The sequence below is a fragment of the Camelus bactrianus genome, chromosome 2, assembly GCF_048773025.1.
Source record: "Camelus bactrianus isolate YW-2024 breed Bactrian camel chromosome 2, ASM4877302v1, whole genome shotgun sequence".
Classification (NCBI taxonomy): Eukaryota; Metazoa; Chordata; class Mammalia; order Artiodactyla; family Camelidae; genus Camelus; species Camelus bactrianus.
In genome coordinates this window covers 130,117,097-130,133,871 of record NC_133540.1, presented here as the reverse complement: position 1 = coordinate 130,133,871, position 16,775 = coordinate 130,117,097, and the positions used below count along the sequence as shown (strand labels likewise).

At 44.8% G+C, this 16,775-nt stretch overlaps 1 protein-coding gene across 1 annotated transcript in view; it reads right to left on the bottom strand.

Moving 5' to 3' along the window:
• Positions 1-976: 976 nt before the first annotated feature.
• CLNK (cytokine dependent hematopoietic cell linker) overlaps positions 977-16,775 on the bottom strand; it is a 144,548-nt gene continuing 128,749 nt past the window's right edge. Inside the window, exons 18-19 of the mRNA XM_045508735.2 lie at positions 12,419-12,574; positions 977-4,663 (exon numbers count right to left, since the gene is read on the bottom strand). Coding sequence (XP_045364691.2) covers positions 4,520-4,663; positions 12,419-12,574 — 300 coding nt within the window. The 3' untranslated portion in view covers positions 977-4,519. The remainder of the gene's footprint in view (positions 4,664-12,418; positions 12,575-16,775) is intronic.

Genomic DNA, 16,775 nt, shown 5'->3' with positions numbered 1-16,775 from the left:
TTGAAAAAACAAGGTTCATTACTCACACATCCTGGAGGGTACTTAGTGAGGTCCCAGGTAGACAGCGACAGAGAATGTGTGGCTCTCTTTGCCTTATTGGGGTTGATGGTTGGGTGCTTTGGGGTTTTGAGGGTTCATTCTTTATTGGCGAAATTAAAACTGAAGGGCAGGAGTTAAAGCACAGGAAGAGAAAAGCAAGCAGTCAGTCTAACAGTCAGTTATCTAGGTCAACCAGAGCTTTTCAAAAAGGGAAGCTCATGGGTAGCGGGCAGTCTGGCTCTTTATCTAGTTGTGTAGATGGCTAGGTGTCCCCCCACCCCCAGATGGATGTCTTTGAAGTGGATGCCTCAGCCATCAGAAGCTTAACATCAGGCACTTACATTACAGTCAAAAAGCTAATTGTCAGGCACCTATGCTACAGTGTTCTGAATAAGAGTTGAAACTTCCCCAGAACTACTTAATCACCTGTCCTTTCCCCAGGGAAGCTGCCTCTGCCGTGTTCACTCATCCGTTCAACAGGTGGTCACTGCTTCGCTGGTGACAAGAATGACCTAGAATTCCCTAAAGATAAGCGTGCTCAGAAATAGACTGACAACGGTTTTGTAATTCTAAGACTTGCTGTGTAGGGCCGTCCTTCAATTCCCTGCCTGGACATCTGCCCTGGGCAGCTTCCCTGACTACACCCTCCCCCAACACATCCACATCTGCCTACCAACACAGTGGTGGTGCCAGGAGAGAACTGCCAAATCTGTTATTCTGCATTGCATAATTTTAATTATATGTGGATCTTGCCAGCCCGGTTCTTAGCCCTCTATCACAGGGATTAGGTCTTTTTCGTCTTTATCCCCCAAATCTAGCATGTGCTAGTGTCTTATGTCATCTGTCAAAAATTGTTCCAGAAATTTTGTTATAAATTTACCCCAAATATGATTTCAAAGGGGCTTTAGAGACAATAGTGCATGAATCAAACAAAATTAAACCATATTTTCAATTTACTTTAATACTCAGAAATATTATGACATTTAATTACATGTTGGCTTTCATTTAAATTAGTATAGCATGGAATGTTTAAAAAAAGTTAATGCACTTCACTAGAACAATAATACTCAGGGTAAAAAGTAGATACACAAATATAATGCTAATCATGTATTATATAGATGTCCTTACACAAAAGTGTGTCTGCGTACACACACATGGCAATGCACTACATTTGACAATGGGCTGAAATTTGATTTCTCTGCAGTAATTTGAACAGAAGATTTAATTGATTTCAGCTATGATGTGGGTACTTAAGCAAACCACACCACATCATCCCCCCATGCCCCAAGAGAGGTGGTTTTCCATTAAGTGAATTTGGGAAAATTTTTAATTTTCTGGTTCAAAAATTTTTTAAAGCCAATTCAACTGAGCTTTGTCAAAATATCTAATGTTGGCCCCACTCACAAGCACTCAGCGGTAAGTGTTGAGGGAACACAGCAAAGGGATGAGGAACCAATGTAGATTATCTTACTTATTGTACAGTTATTTGTTGTCTGTTTCTCCCGCTTAATTCACTGCTATTATCCCAACATCTATTATTCCAATGCCTAGTAATGAATACATATGCAATATACAAACAAGTGCTTATAATAAGATATTATTAAATATGAGGGAGATATAAATTGATTCAGAATGGATCATGTAGTCAAAAAGAAGTACCTTGAATGAATAGAATGCTATAATCAGAAAAAGCTAAAATTCCGTTACTGTATTGAGGCTACGTATCAAGTGACTATTTTCAACTAACAATGAAATAATAGCTGAAAAAGGACTAAAGCCCTTTGGAATCTGGGCAGGCCAAGCCCAAATCACTGAACTTTCAATTACGGATCTAGACGCTGAGTAGGAGAACTGCGTATGAAGACCTTGGTTCCCGCCGCAAGTATGTCAGGGAGGCATAGTTTCCACAATTACAAAACGCCTTAAGAATACCTGCCCCGCCTTCTTTACAGAACTGTTGTAAGAGTCAAGAACAACTGAAATTTAAACACTCTTACTCTTTCGTCATCTCTTACAAGCAAAATGTCTTTGTTACAATCAACACCGAAAACCAGCAAGTCACTGTGGCAGGCACAGAGGTGGGCCACCTGGATCTCCCTTCAAAGAACTTGCTGATCGACATGTAAGCTGACAGCCTTCCTCTGTGGTCCCTTCCATATCCCCCAGAGCACGTGAAGGTCACGTGTGCCTGGGCAGCCTCTGGCAATGACTTAGCATGGTGGTGCCCTAGGACCTGGCCATTTCTGCACAACAGGGGGCTCTTTCTTCTGTGAGTGGTCTTTGCTCTGGATCTTACCACTGGGCTGGCCAGGACTCCCAGAGCCGCAGCTTAGTCTGATGCTTTTCCTGCTCTTCCCTTTCTCCTTCCCTCTTCCTCTCACAGACGCCACACCTACATCGCAGCCGGAAGGCTCTCCCTGCCTCCCCCTGCTTCTTCTTGCCTTTGTCTTTCTTAGGCGTTGCCTCCAGTCAATGTTAGCACTTCTAACTCCTGTCCTGGCATCTGAGTTCCAGAAGACGCGACTAACGTGGTCCCTCAAATCCCAGTCCCCTAAAGCCACCCCGTCTTCTTTCCAGAGATTTCCACATGTATAAGCTTGTGGGCATTTTACTCAAGATAGTGGAGCTCGACTTCTTTTTCCTTTTAGCATCATCTCACACATTTACGAACAAGAGGTGGTAAAGCATTTTTAAAAAGCTCATAAAATGCTCACCGCCTCCTGATTTCCACCTCCTTTAGCAGCAGCAAGGTTGACTTCTTGAGAACACAGCACTTAACGGCACGGCTCCAGGGAGGAAGTGAATCTGAGTTATCCGTAATCCTTCAGTAGCTTTTTAGGGTCATGGTCAGATTCTCCCTGCAGACGAGCCCGTGTCCTCTCTGCAGAGTCTGTTTCCGTGCTGGCCTTGATTTGCCGAAGTCCAGCTGAGAGTGACCAGCCACCATGCTGCCTTCAGCTCTGAGCTATCTGCTTCTCAGTTAGCCACGCTCCAGTTTAGACACTCCTGTCTCTTGGTTCCTGTGTTTACCCGCACAGGTGTGCTCTAAGCTAGGCTCCGTTGGGTATTAAGAGTCCCAACTTGATTCTTCATCAGATGCTCCCAACCTCACTCAGAGGCACCACTTCACAGCGACCTCGTGAAGGAACCAGCCTGCGCCCAAGCTGGGTGGTAGGTGCTAAGAGCTCCTTTAAACAGGAGAGAATCTGGGTATCATCTGCATTGTTTTCGCTGATATCTCTTGCCTTCTAATTTCTTTCTTTGTTTTTGTTTCTGTGCTAAAGCTACAGTTACATAAACCTTCCATACATGTCACCTGTAGGCTTTGGAAACATCTGAAGTCACTGTGTATGTACTATTAATTTCAATCAGAACCCCCACCTGTTCTAAAAAAAACCAACTTATCCCACTACAAGAGTTTATTTATTTCTGTATTTTAGCATGAGTAAATCTGCATTTTCAAGTTGTTTCTCTCTCTCTCTCTTTTAAACTTAGCTTTTCAACTTGATGATAAGATTCTGTAGGGCAGAGAATGTACCTGGGAAGGTTTGCTTGGACGAAACTAGGCAAAGTGGATAAAAATCTGGGCTCTCTTCTTGTACTGAGTAAGGTCAGTAATGTCTTTGAGCCTTTGTTTCCTCATCTGTGTTATAAAACAGGAATAAAATGTAATCCTCTTAGCTTCAAGAGGGAACAATATCATGACATGTGCAACGTTCCTGCGAATACTAGCACTAATCTGAGGGCAATTCTTTTCTTTTGAATCGAAGTCTACAACTAGAATTTTAAAAAAATTATGCTTTCGCTCAGACTTAAGCTTACTCCTTTACTATGAATTTGCTAATTCCACTCGGCCTAAAGCGACTGTAGACAGAGCGGGCTGGAGATGGTCCTCATGCCATTTCACACCACAGTAAAAGCATTTCTGATTTTCTGATTTCTCTCCTCAACTGATATTCACAAGTGATCTGCTTTTCCGTATCACATTCTTCCCTAGAACTGAATTTCCAGAATTACAAATAAAATCAGGCTAACATTCACCAACATCTTTAGTATAAGGGACCATGAAAACACTGTCAACTCACAAGTCCAAACAGTTCTGGAATAAAGGCAACACTAGGTCCTAAAAAGACCATGGATTTGGGACCTTCCCCTGGACCTGTCGTGTGCTCGGTGCAAACATTTAAGCAATAGTTTCTTGTAGCCGTTGCTGCTTATCTGTAACACGAACGTGTTTTTTTCTTTAGAAGATATTTTTCAAAAGCTAGTTTTTATTTTTGAGTCTTATAAATATTTCTCCTGGGGTTAGAGCCTTCAAAACCATGATTGATTTTCCAGTTTCCATGACAGAATGTTTTTCTTTTTTGTAAAGTCAAAGAAGTAATCCCTTGAAGCCACAGAAAATAATCTTTTGAAATAAATGAAAAAATGATAGAGACATTGGATCCACTAAACTGAAGATGAAACAAAGACCAGGCTACTAAGGTGAGAAGTGTCTGTTGAGGGGGAGTGGCTGAGTCAGGTAACACTGTTCCCTGTGGGTCCCGGTTTTATCTTTCCCGTCAATCAGTATAATAGGAAAATACTTGTAGTGTTCGATGATGTCTTCCACCGAATCAAACTTCTGAAACACAGAAGAGAAAGCTAATGAAAATTTAGGTATCTCTGTGTCTGTAGGTTAAAGGACAGCCTAAGGTGCTTCATTTTATTTAGGGAAGAGTTTAACTCATTTAACATTTTTTGGGATTGTAAAGGTGTATTAGAAACTGATTTTTTCTTTTTAAAGAAGGATGTGGCAAAGAAGCTCTTGAAGGGTCAGTGATAAGATTGGTAAGATAACGAAGACCACCAAGAGCCCACCCCCGCAGTTCTTGAAGCTTCCCACCCACGGAGTGTTCACCAGCATCAGGTCACACCGGTCCAGCTCCTCAGCCACAGAGAATCCCTGCTGCCACCCTTACCTTGCCCCCAACTCTGACAAACCAAAGAGTAGAAGCTCAAGGCTTGACCTTCACCTTGTAAACTGGTGGGAAAGGCCTGCAGTGATCTCTCCCTCCTGGAAACCCTTCTTGTCCTAGCGAATTCTAGGTAATCAGAAGGGATGCTGATGACCGCAGGCTGCCGGCAGTTCTTAGCCAAGTGATAAAGCTTCCTTCCCTGGCCTTCCTGTGAAATCACGAGGTGGCGCAGATCATGACACTTTTATGTTTCCGGAGACGAACAGACAAAGCGCTGTGGTGACTGAATGGAAAGGAAGATGGTGTCCAGTGTGGGGGGTGATCAGGAAGTGCTTTGTGGAAGAGACAGACTTGAAATGGGCTGCACCCTGGGGGCGAGTCTAGATAAGTGGGCAAGTTGGGCTTAAAGATACCGAAGAAAGCAGAGGAAGATGCAGGTGTAAAGACAGATGCTGAGAGCACGTGGGCACAGGCAGCAATTCTGATTGGCCGGGTTTGGCTGAGCTCCTGAAAGGGGCTGTTGGGAGATAATTGGGAAGACTTTGCACAACCTGCCTTTTCTAACTCAGCACATTCATGGTGAGGCAAGCAGGATGCGGGGAATGATGTTCCCCGAAGGGCCCAGGGACCTGCAGCTCAGATGTGGGGTCTGCCCTGTTCAGAGCCCACGGGCAGGACCAGGAGTGCAGTCTGGTTTTTTTCTGGACGCACATCAGTCCTTTCCTTAATGCAACGTTGCCTATGGCCTGTGAGCGGATGATGCAGCTTGAAGGGAGGAGCCGCGCTGGGATGACTCGGCTTCTCTTTAGTTTTGTGCACTCTCCCTCTGCCCAGCACATCCCAGCACGGGAGTTTTGCAGGATATTCGACAGGGAACGAGATCGCCAAGGTCCCTGTCCTCAGGGAGAGTGGTGCATTGCATTCAGGTGGGAGCAGACAGAAAATAATCCCCTATGCAAGTAGATAATATCATTTAGGGACAATGTGCTGTGGAAATAATCAACTCGGGGCTCGAGACCCTTGCCAGGCCTCCCTGGGGGCCTCCCCTGACATCAACTGGTCCCTGGATTCCTCCACCCTGTTCTTCCTGGGCACTGAGTCAACAAAACTCCCCCTTTCCCCCTAAGCCCCTTGAGTGGGGGGTTGTCTTTTTGCACGAAAAGCGTTCCAATTAAACCTGTAGGTGACTTGCCCCTCTGAATCCGTTACCGGATCTGTGGCAGACCTTTCAATGAAATACCCTATCTGGTACCCAGTGGGTGCACAACCGATGCCGGCCCCCACCTGATGCTCAGGTAAGCTGGCTTCCCAGTTGTCCAACAGGGACAGCGGTTGTTCCGTAAGTGAAAGGCTGCGAAGCCCCAATGCTGCGTTCTGGGTGGGGCTCTCCCACCACTAGCTGTGCATCCCGGGGCAGGCTTCTTACACTCTCTGTCTCAGTTTATCTATGAACAGTGGTGGTAATACTAGGACCTACCTCTGAGGCCACTGTGAGGATTAACTGAGTTGACACTTACGCAGCATTTAGAAAAGAGCTTTGTATACAGTGAGTGCTCAGTAAATGTCAGTCATTGCCATGACCTCCTCCCTTCCAAGTTTGCCAAGAACATGATGAAGGAGCCAGGAAATCACCAGAGAGGTCCACAGACTCTGCTTGTAAGCCTTTAGGAAGGAAGGACATTTCTGTGTTTCATTTCCAATCATAAATGAAAGACAGAGCTTTTTTCTCTTTCCTTAGACTTGACAAAACAGAAAGTGATTTACGGAAGGAAACTTGCCATGCAGGACTCTTCTACAAAACGGGTGGCCCCCCGTGGCCCAGAGGAAGTCCTCCTTCCTGGGACTAATCTTCAGAGGGAAAATGCTTGCTTTGTGTTCTTACCCCTGGTTTCTTTAGGAAGGTCCCAAAGTAATGAATTCAATACTAATTGTTTTATTATCTCCTACATGGATGGTGTTTTATAAGAAATCGTGGTTTTAACAAGTAGCGCGAAGAAAGCAAGGCAGAAGCAGTAAGTCATTCTGTCATTTCTTATTATTGACTTCTCGTGATAGGCCAACAACTGATGTATTACCCTAAAGATAATTTTTAAAAAGATTATAATTAGGCTCCTTCCTTCCCTCCCCCCCTTTTAAATGGAAGTATAGTTGATTTACAATGTTGTGTTAGTTTCTGGTGCACAGCATAGTGATTCAGTTTTATATTTACATATTCTTTTTCAGATTATTTTCCATTATAGCTTATTACGAGCACTGAATGCAGTTCCCTTGTTGTTTATCTGTTTTATATACAGTAGTTTGTATATGCTAATCCCAAACTCCTAATTTATTCCTCCCCACTCTTTCCCCTTTGGTAAGTTTGTTTTCCATGTCTGTGAGCCTGTTTCTGTTTTGTAAACAAGTTCATTTGTGTTATTTTTTTTTTAGATTTCACATATAAGTGATATCATATGGTATTTGTCCTCTGTCTGTATTACTTCACTTAGTATAATAATCTCTAGGCCAAACCATGTTGCTACAAATGGCATTATTTCATTCTTTTTATGGCTGAGTTACATTTCACTGTATCTATCTATCTATCTATCTATCTATCTATCTATCTCACAACTTCTTTATCCAGTCATCTGTTGATGGACATTTAGGTTGCTTCCATGTCTTGGCTACTGTAAATAGTGTTAAGCTCTTATTTTTATATTAATTTTTCTCAGGAGGATAGCGAATGCTATCCTAATATTAGATCTTAAAATTTGTTTAAACCTTTTGTGATTGCTCTAAATACCAACTGTAGGCAATGTTTCACCACCAGAAAGATAACCAAGTCTGTTTGGGTACCCACATGGGAGTGAAAGAAGAAAATACAGAAAAAGAGAGAGATGCAGAGAGGGGGGAAGAGAGAAGCAGATAGAGAAGTGAGAAATAAACTCTTTGGTTACTTGCCTGTCTCCTAGTCTTTAAAGTTTAATTTATCAAGTCAATGTTTAACTTAATTTTCAGCAACTTACCACAAATATTTGCAGGACAAGGAGAGGTCTGATTGAAATTGCTCCCTTCTACGAGCCTTCACAGAAACGGGGACACATGTGATTGCTAGAACTTGGCAGCAGGTGGCGCTGTGCAGGTTATTAACCGGCAGGTGCTTCTCTGGCTGGTCGGGGTCCAGTGTTCCACCAGGCGCTAAATATTCCCAGCCGCGCCCCTGCTATGTGCAGGCGCAGAGGGGCAGAGGCGAACAAGGGGTTCCCTGGGTGGCAGGGACTCTGCCTGACTCTGCTCGGTGCCCCCAGGATGGAACATTAAATCCAGCATAATGTAGGTATAAAATTAATGCTTGGCCAAAAACCTAGCAAATGAGAGATATGGGCTGAATGGTAGCGCCTAAAAGATACGATGTGTCCTAGTTCCTGGAATCTGTGAATATTACCTTCTAAACCAAAGAGTGAATACTGCTTTACACAACAGAAGTTGGGATTAAGTTTAGGGTCTTGAGAGGAGGGTTTTGAGAGAGGGGCTTTTCCTAGGCTATCCCTTGAGGCAATCACAGGCATCCTCATAAGACAGAAGAAACAGAGGGAGATTCACTCAGAGAAGAGCAGGAGGCAGCATGACCTCGGAGGTAGAAAGCAGAGTGATGTGGCCACAAGCCAAGGAAGACAAGCTGGACTGCTGGCAGCCACCAGAAGCTGAAAGAGGCAGGGAGGGTCTTCCCCCAGAGCCTGCAGAAGAAGGTGGCTCTGCCAAGACCTTGATGTCAGATTTCAAGCCTACAGAACTTCAAAAGAATACATGGTGGTGGTTTTAACCTGCCAAGTTTGTGGTACTTTGTTACAAGCAGCCACAGGAAGCTAACACACTGAAGGCTCTCTACATCTAAATTCAGTTCTAGCCCATGGCGAACAGAATGACCTAGATTTACAACGTGCAGCAAACTGGACCTTCCCAGGATCATTCTTTGCAGGGACAGGTGGATTTGCTTGCCTTCTGTGTTTGTGAGAGGTGGCCGCGTGCTGTGCCTCCCCTGGGGCCCCGTCCAGGCTTCTCCTGCAACTCTCGTGGCCCCGTGCGAGCTTTTCCTCATTCATGTCCAGGGCACACAGGCCCAGGGAAAGGGCATTAGGGAATCATTTAAGATGGAAACTGATACTTAGTAAGCACCTGCCGCCACCGGTCTGGCACTCTATTCACATCATCTCATCTTCCACGCAAAACAACTGCCTTGGAATAGGTGTCACTGCATTGCATGTGTGGTTAAGTTCTCAAGTTTGCAAGACAGCCAAAAAGCCACCCGAGATCAAAGTTATCTTTGAAAACCCTGTGTCTCATTGCATTTCCCCTGCAGAGTCAGACTAAGATGCGAGTTCTTTATTCAAGCACCAGAGGCAGCGGTCAGTAGCTGGCTTGCACTTGGCAGAGCCTTGCTGTATCAAGTTCTATCTTTTAAAAAAATATTTTTTAAAGTTGGGAGATTCTTCCGCAGCAAAGTAAAGGGCTGGAACTGTGGAAGGTGCGAGGGAACTGAGAGCAACACTGGATCGTCCCCTCTCACACCAGGGCACGGTCGCTCAGAGGAGGGGCAGGAAGAAGCCCCTGTTCGTTGTGATTTTTCACCCAGCGCCTGGCGCACGGTAAGCTCCATGTAAGTGTTAACTAGTTTTCAACCACAGTTCTGGGCTGCTTTCAAGTGGGCTAGGGGTCGTTCACATTTGGTCACGATTTTATCTCAGACTGTATGAGAAAGTCAGTATTTCTGCAGACTGTACTGAACCCCAGCTTTGCCACCTACTGGCTGTGATTGTGGGCGATTTACTTTGCATTTCTGTGCCTCAGTGTCACCGGCTGTTTACTGGAGCATCTGCCTCACAGGGTTGCTACGAGGATTAAATCGGTCAAGTTAATTGATCATTGTCAACTGCACAGAAAAGTGCCTGTGCGTAATAAATGTATGTACGTGTTAAATCGATATATGGAAAGGAAACTTGCCTGAGGGATGCACAAGAGGAGAAAATTCTGTCACAACATGAAAAGGGTCCTCTTAAAATAGGCATGTGAATTCTTAAGGGGTCGTTGGTGACAGTAATTAGAGCAGCTCACCTGGAGGCGGAGGGTCTATCCACGGGCTGTCATGGGGACAGCTGTTTACCTGCTGAGGCTGACAGCGAACCGGCTGACAGCCCATGGAACGCTGTTAGGAAGGTATCACAGACCGCTCTTTCCTCTTTTATGAGCAGACCAAAGTGTGGCTGGATGGGAAACAAGCTGCAACCTCTTTAGATCTCGGTTTCCTCGCTGATAAAAGGGTTCAGTAACAGGTTCTCTCCAGTGTGTTTTCAAGGACCAAATGAGAGAGCAAATTAAACAGCGCGTACCAGGGCTTGTGGTTTCCATTTACTGAATTCTCTAAGGAAAAGAATCCTTCATCCCGAGCACTTAGAAGTCATGTAAAGCTTTTTGAAAAAAACAAGAATTCTATGAGCTGGAGGAAGATTCAGAAGGATAAAGGGAAACGGAGCTGGAAATTCCATTAACCACAGGTATCTGGGTCTGCGGGGAACTCTGCCCTAATCATTACCATGACGCCGTCTGAATAATGAAAAAATAACCACTCACGCTGATCGAGGTGTTCCAGGCAGTGTTCTGAGTGTTTTACATCCCTTAAGTCACCAATCCTTATCACAAAAGGAACAATCGGCCACTTCTCTTTTTAGTTTTGCTGTCACCCTTTCTTAGTGTGGCTACAATTGGCAGGTTTATGTGTTAATCTATTTGTTCGCTCATGTTCTCATTTATGCCAAACCTTTCTGAGGTTGTAGCAAAGGTGGGTGAACGGACCGCATGGTACCCTGGCTGGTGCTGACCACACTCTCCAGCCACACGTGGTTCTCAGGAAAGGGCTCTGGGTCAGACGCTGGGGTTGAGTGGGCATCCTCACGCACGTGCCTACCTGGAGCATTTTGGCAGCCCTGGCAATGTGCCTTGTCTGGATATCTACTGAAGAACAATAGATGTTTTGTAGAAGTTCTGGTTTCACACCGTACCAGTTTTCTGGGGGCTCCATAAAAAGCATCACCGACAGGTGGAGGCGGGAGGGGGCTTCAATGACAGAAATTCACTTTCTCACAGTTTGGAGGCCAGGAGCCCAAGATCAAGGTGTCGGCAGGGTTGGTTTCTTCCGAGGCCTCTCTCCCTGGCGTGTAGACGGCCATTTCTCCCTGTGACTTCACATCTGTGTGTGTCTGTGTCCTGATCTCCTCTTCTCGGAAGGACACCAGTCATACTGGATCAGAGTCCACCCGCATGACCTCATTTCACTGTAGGTACCTCATTAAAAACCCTGTCTCCAAGTATAGTCACGCTCCGAGGTGTAGGGGCTGGAATTTTCACATAGGAATTTGAGGGGGGACACAATTCAGCCCATGATAAATACCAGTGGACACAGCTGAGGGCTGGAGATGCTAAATGAGAATCACTGAATTATTGAAATCCAGGCTTGAAGAGAATATTTACACTTGGAGAAACTCAAGCCCAGAGAAGGTAAGTGACTGGCCTGGGCTCACATGCTTAGTAAATGGAGACAGAATTTGTACCCTGCCCCTCCCTCCTTCCTTCCTTCCTCCCTTCCTTCCTTCCTTCCTTCCTTCCTTCCTTCCTTCCTTCCTTCCTTCCTTCCTCCTTCCTCCCTGCCTTCCTAGAAGACTTAAGAGAGCAGCCTCGCCTTGCCCTCTCACTCCCTGTGCGTCTCTAGCCATTTACTGAATTCTCTAAGTCTCAGTTTCCCTACGTCTATGATAGGAATGACCATTCTATCGAAGAGTTGTTGAGGGTTAAACTAAGATAATGCAGATAGACCAGGCCTGGCATCAGCTCAATGGCAATCCATCTCCTTCCCCCAGTCTCTTTGATTTATTTATAGAGTTATTAGTGAGTGATTTAGTTGACTCATGCTTGCAGCCAGCTGCCTATCAGCAGACGTGTCCTGAGGACGGACATGCTGTGACTGAGCTCGCATGCGCTGTGGGGACGCACACCTACTGATTCCCAGTGCTAACAGGTGTCATCAGAAGTGGCGGCAGAGGGACTTCAGTGCTGCGGTGGGGAAGGAGTGTGGCCTTAACAGGGGGTTCTGCGGATGCTTCACGGCAGGCAGGATTTAGATGTGCCTTACAGAACGGGCAAAGCAGGATAGAGGGTGCATGGAAGGGTCCGGACTGGCTGCAGGTCCAGTGAGCTGAAGTGTAAGACGTGGGTGGGGATGCTTGTGGAAGGGGCTGGAAGGATTCGATTACATTCTCCACCTCCAGGGCGGCGTTCCTTCCTCCAGCCCCGGGGAGTCCTGGGCTATGGAGGCGACCTGGCCACGCACCCCCCAAGTCTCCTCTTATTGTTGTCGTTGGCCTGGAAAAGGGAAGCCACGCAGTTAGACCCACCTCGTCTCCTCTGAGTCCCGTCCCCAGGGCAAACTGCTGATTCCTCTCCAGGAAGCGGATTTTCACGTTGTAGACTTTGTTCCCGTAAAACACCACCAACACGTAGGGTTCTGCCCTGGATTTTGTGGAACAGTCTCGGACCAAGAAAGTGCCATCCTGAAGCAAAAAGAAGAACAATGATCTTTGCAGGCATCCCAGCGTCCCGCCCTCCCACCCTGGGCGGCAGTGAAGCTTGTGTGTGAGGCTCCCAAACGGCTTTAGTTTTTGGCAAACCAGATCTTTATACATTTTAATTCAGTAAGTATTTATCAAGGGTTAGTGTGTATAAGGGGTCTTGTTACTTTCTGAGAAGTGCACCCCCTTCTTGCAAATCCTCTGACATCCCGTCCTGTCTTCAGCATCATGCCTACAAACTTGGTCCATGGAGAAATGCACCAGCCTCTCCTGTGGTTTATCTCTCATCACTCCTTCAGTCTCCAGCCCCTGGATGGTGGCGCCAGTCAAGCCACCATTTCTCAAAGGCACCATCTTGCTTTTGGGCTCCCAGCTTTTGCATGGAGTAGCTCTCTCCTCCCCTCCCTGGGTGTGCTTCCCTTCACCAGCCAGTAGTCACATATTTCCTGTTCTGTGGATGCTCAGGTTATCGTTCTAGAGATACTGGGAGCCACTGCAGGCTTTGAGCAGGAGAAGCTTTGAGCGTTATAAATTGGTCCTCTGCGTGGGGAGATGTCAATATAGGACTAGGATCCCCCAAAGAGATGTGGGGCTTCAAAGTCATTGGTATCAAAACTTACAAGGGAGAAGAAAATGCAGCCTGGGGCGAGGTGCAGGGAATGCAGAGCAGGGAAGGGGAGAGGGAAGGAGTCGAAGGAGACATCTCAGAGGTATGGGAATCCAGAAGCTTCAGCATCACAGAAGCTGAGGGGTGGACAGCCAAGTTTTCCAAAAGAAGGTCAACAGTGTGAAATGATCTGGGGGCTGCAAATAGGTAGACTCTAACTATAACATCAAATAATAAGGCATACCCTGTGGGGTAGCTCAGGATGAAGGTCTGGTTGTAAAAGGCTAAGAAGTGGAGCAGTTCTCCTGAACATAAACACACACACGTGGCGTAGTTCTGTGGTTACGTCATGTCATTTGTATGATGAAAAATACTGAAAAATCTGTAACTGTAATTGCACAGATTCTTCTACAGCTGGTTATAAGTAACACATAAAGAATAGATCTAAAAAACAGATACACACAACTATATAAAAAATAGATAAACAACAAGGCCCTACTGTATAGCACAGGGAACTATGTTCAGTATCTTGTAATAACATATAATGGGAAAGAATCTGAAAAAAGAATATATATATATGTAAAACTGAATCACTTTGCTATACACCTAAACTAATGCAACACTGTAAGTAAAATAAAATATTAGTTAAAAAAATAGATCTAATTAGGTGTGTGTAGTATGTGCTATCTATTCTTTGTATAGATGGGTGTTATATGTGATAATTTATATTCATAATAACTAATTGTTATATATTATTGTCTCCTCTATTTATTACCTCTATGTTTATATAAATTACATTACCTATGACAAGTATTTATAGATACTATATATAAATACATAATAATGGTTATGGCACTCTATAATAACACTACAAATATATTGCATTTATAAATAATACTATAAAACCATGGCGATGCTATGACGACGCTGGCAGCTAAGGTTTGTTGAGGACTGCCCTCACGATGCCAAGCTCTTTACACACGTTACCTCATTTGATCTTTACATAAAGTTTGAGGAGGTGCTTTATGCCCACTTTACAGGTGAGGAAATTGGGGTCTAGTTGTCTAAGTGGAACCCCTAACACATCGCAGCTAGTCAATGGAATCCCTAAAGGTCAAGTCCAAATTCTTGCTCTCAGTATTCCGACTCTAAGTACATAAAGTGGGACTGAGGAATTTTCTGAAACCTGCTTTGCCTAAAACATTCACTGTAATTAAAGCTTTAAGACTCACGCCAGGACACTATGAACTCTTCTACAAAACAGAAACAGACTTGCAGACGTAGTAAACAATCTTCTACAAAACAGAAACAAACCAAGGAAAGAGTGGGAAGGGATAAATTTGGGAGTTTGAGATCTGCAAATGTTAGCCACTATATATAAAAATAGATTTAAAAAAAGTTTCTTCTGTATAGCACAGGGAACTATATTCAATATCTTGTAATAAACTTTAATGAAAAAGGATATGAAAACGAATGTATGTATGTATATGCATGACCGGGACATTGTACTGTGCACCAGAAATTAACACATTGTAACCGACTACACTTCAAAAAAAAAAACAAAACCAAAAAAACCCCACAAAAGACTCAAGCCCAGAATGCTGCCAAAGATCAGAAAGTGAGAGGCGGCCAAGACATGTGGCCAGTTTTGGGATTTATCATCTTAAACTTTGCGACGATTTGGTCACAATGAATCTGGGCAGTCCTGCAATGAATTATCTGACATAAATGGGAAACAGGTTTTGACAAAACAAACTGAGGCAAACAAAATAGGAAAATATGAAGTCATTCAGCAAGATACTGTTTTCTCAGGGCTTTTCTGGGAGAAGGCAGAGAACGGCACACAGAATGGGAGGCAAGGGAGCATCGAGTGCCTAACGTTGCCGAGAGGACATCGCGTGACAGGTACGCTGCCCTTCCAGCACCAGCAGCACAGCCTCCTGGAAGCCTGTCTTCTAAGAGGGTTTTTTCCCCTGGGAAGTAGTCTCAGGGAGGATGATGGCTGGTTAGCCAAGGACAAGAGGCAGGGCTGGAGTCGGCACCACTGCCCCACCATTCAACCCAGCGGAGGGCAGCTGTGGGTGGGATTCCCAGGGGAGCGGGGAGGGAGGGTCCTCGAGGCAAGGTGCCACCCAGCCACCTGTGACTCCCCTTCTAGAACATAAAGAACGATACTGTCTGCTAGAGGCAGCTGTGGTTCTGTGAGTGCTGACATTGAGTTCAGGTTCTGCCTCTTTCTCCGCCTTGGGACTGAAACCTTGATGTAGCTTCGGTTTCCTCATCCAGAGAATGAGATGGTTTCATTAATTCCGAATATGTTCAAGATAACTTTGTTAGCAACGGTGTTAATTTCCTACTGTTGCTATAACAAATTCCCATGAGCTCAGTGGCCTAAAACACAAATTTTATTGTCTTATAGTTCGGTGGGTTGAAGTCTGACATGGGTCTCAAGGGGCTAAAATCAAGGTTCAGCAGGACTGTGTTCCTTCTAGAGATTCTAGGGGAGAATGCCTTTCCCTGCCTTTCCCAGCTTCCAGAAGCCACCACCAGCGCTTGACTTGTGGCCCTCTCTCTGTGACTCTGACACTCCTGCATCCCTCTTATAAGGACACTTATGATTACATTAAACCCTTTCAGATAATCCAGAATAATCCCTCTAGCTCAAGATCCCTAACTTAATCACATTTGCAAACTCCTTTTCCATATAAGGTGACACAGCCACAGGTCTTGGGGTTTAGAACGTGGGCATATCATGGTAGAAGGAACATTATTCTGTTTAGTATAGCAGCTTACATATAGTTTATTTTATTTAATTTTATAATATCAATTCTGAGAGCTAGGTTTTTATTAAAATTCATTGGGGGCCTACTATTCATACACTCGTCCACTAATTAACTGACTTTGTTTTATCTCCTCATTCAACAATGACCATTGTATTGGTTAGTTGAGGACAGGTTTTGATGATGCATTGATCTTGAGAGCCTTTCTATCATGTCTAGACAATCCAGTATAGTACTTTGCATACAGTAGAGTAGTTGCTTAGTAACTGTTTTCTATTTATGATGATGGTTATAGTAGTCATTTGACCCGATCACCAATATTCCAGGTCTTCTCTTTTTTCTGGTCACATGGTAGCTTTGTACTTTTCTACCCTCGTTGAAGTTAGGTCTGGTCCTGTGATTTACTCTGGCTGATGAAATGTGAGCAGAGATACAGCCAGGTACATTTGAGAGGCTGTGTTGACAGCCCGTGTATGGTGTGAGCACACATGGAGATGGAGCCTCCAGCAGTCCAGGTCCACCCACCCAAACCTGCCTTGAACAGAGAGCTCAAGCAAAAAATAAAGCTCTGTTATGCTAAGTAGCTGAAATCTTGGGGTTGTTTGTTACTACAGCATAACCTATCACATTCTGACTGTTACAGCATTCACGTGCCCTGCTCCATTCCTGTAGAAGTGAACCATAAAGACCCAGCTATACTTCAGGCAGATCTGCAGGAAGGAGATGAAACTTGAAGAAAGAGAGGGAAGTCGTCTTCCACTGCAACCCCCATTTCTACCCCAGCTTCCACATTTGA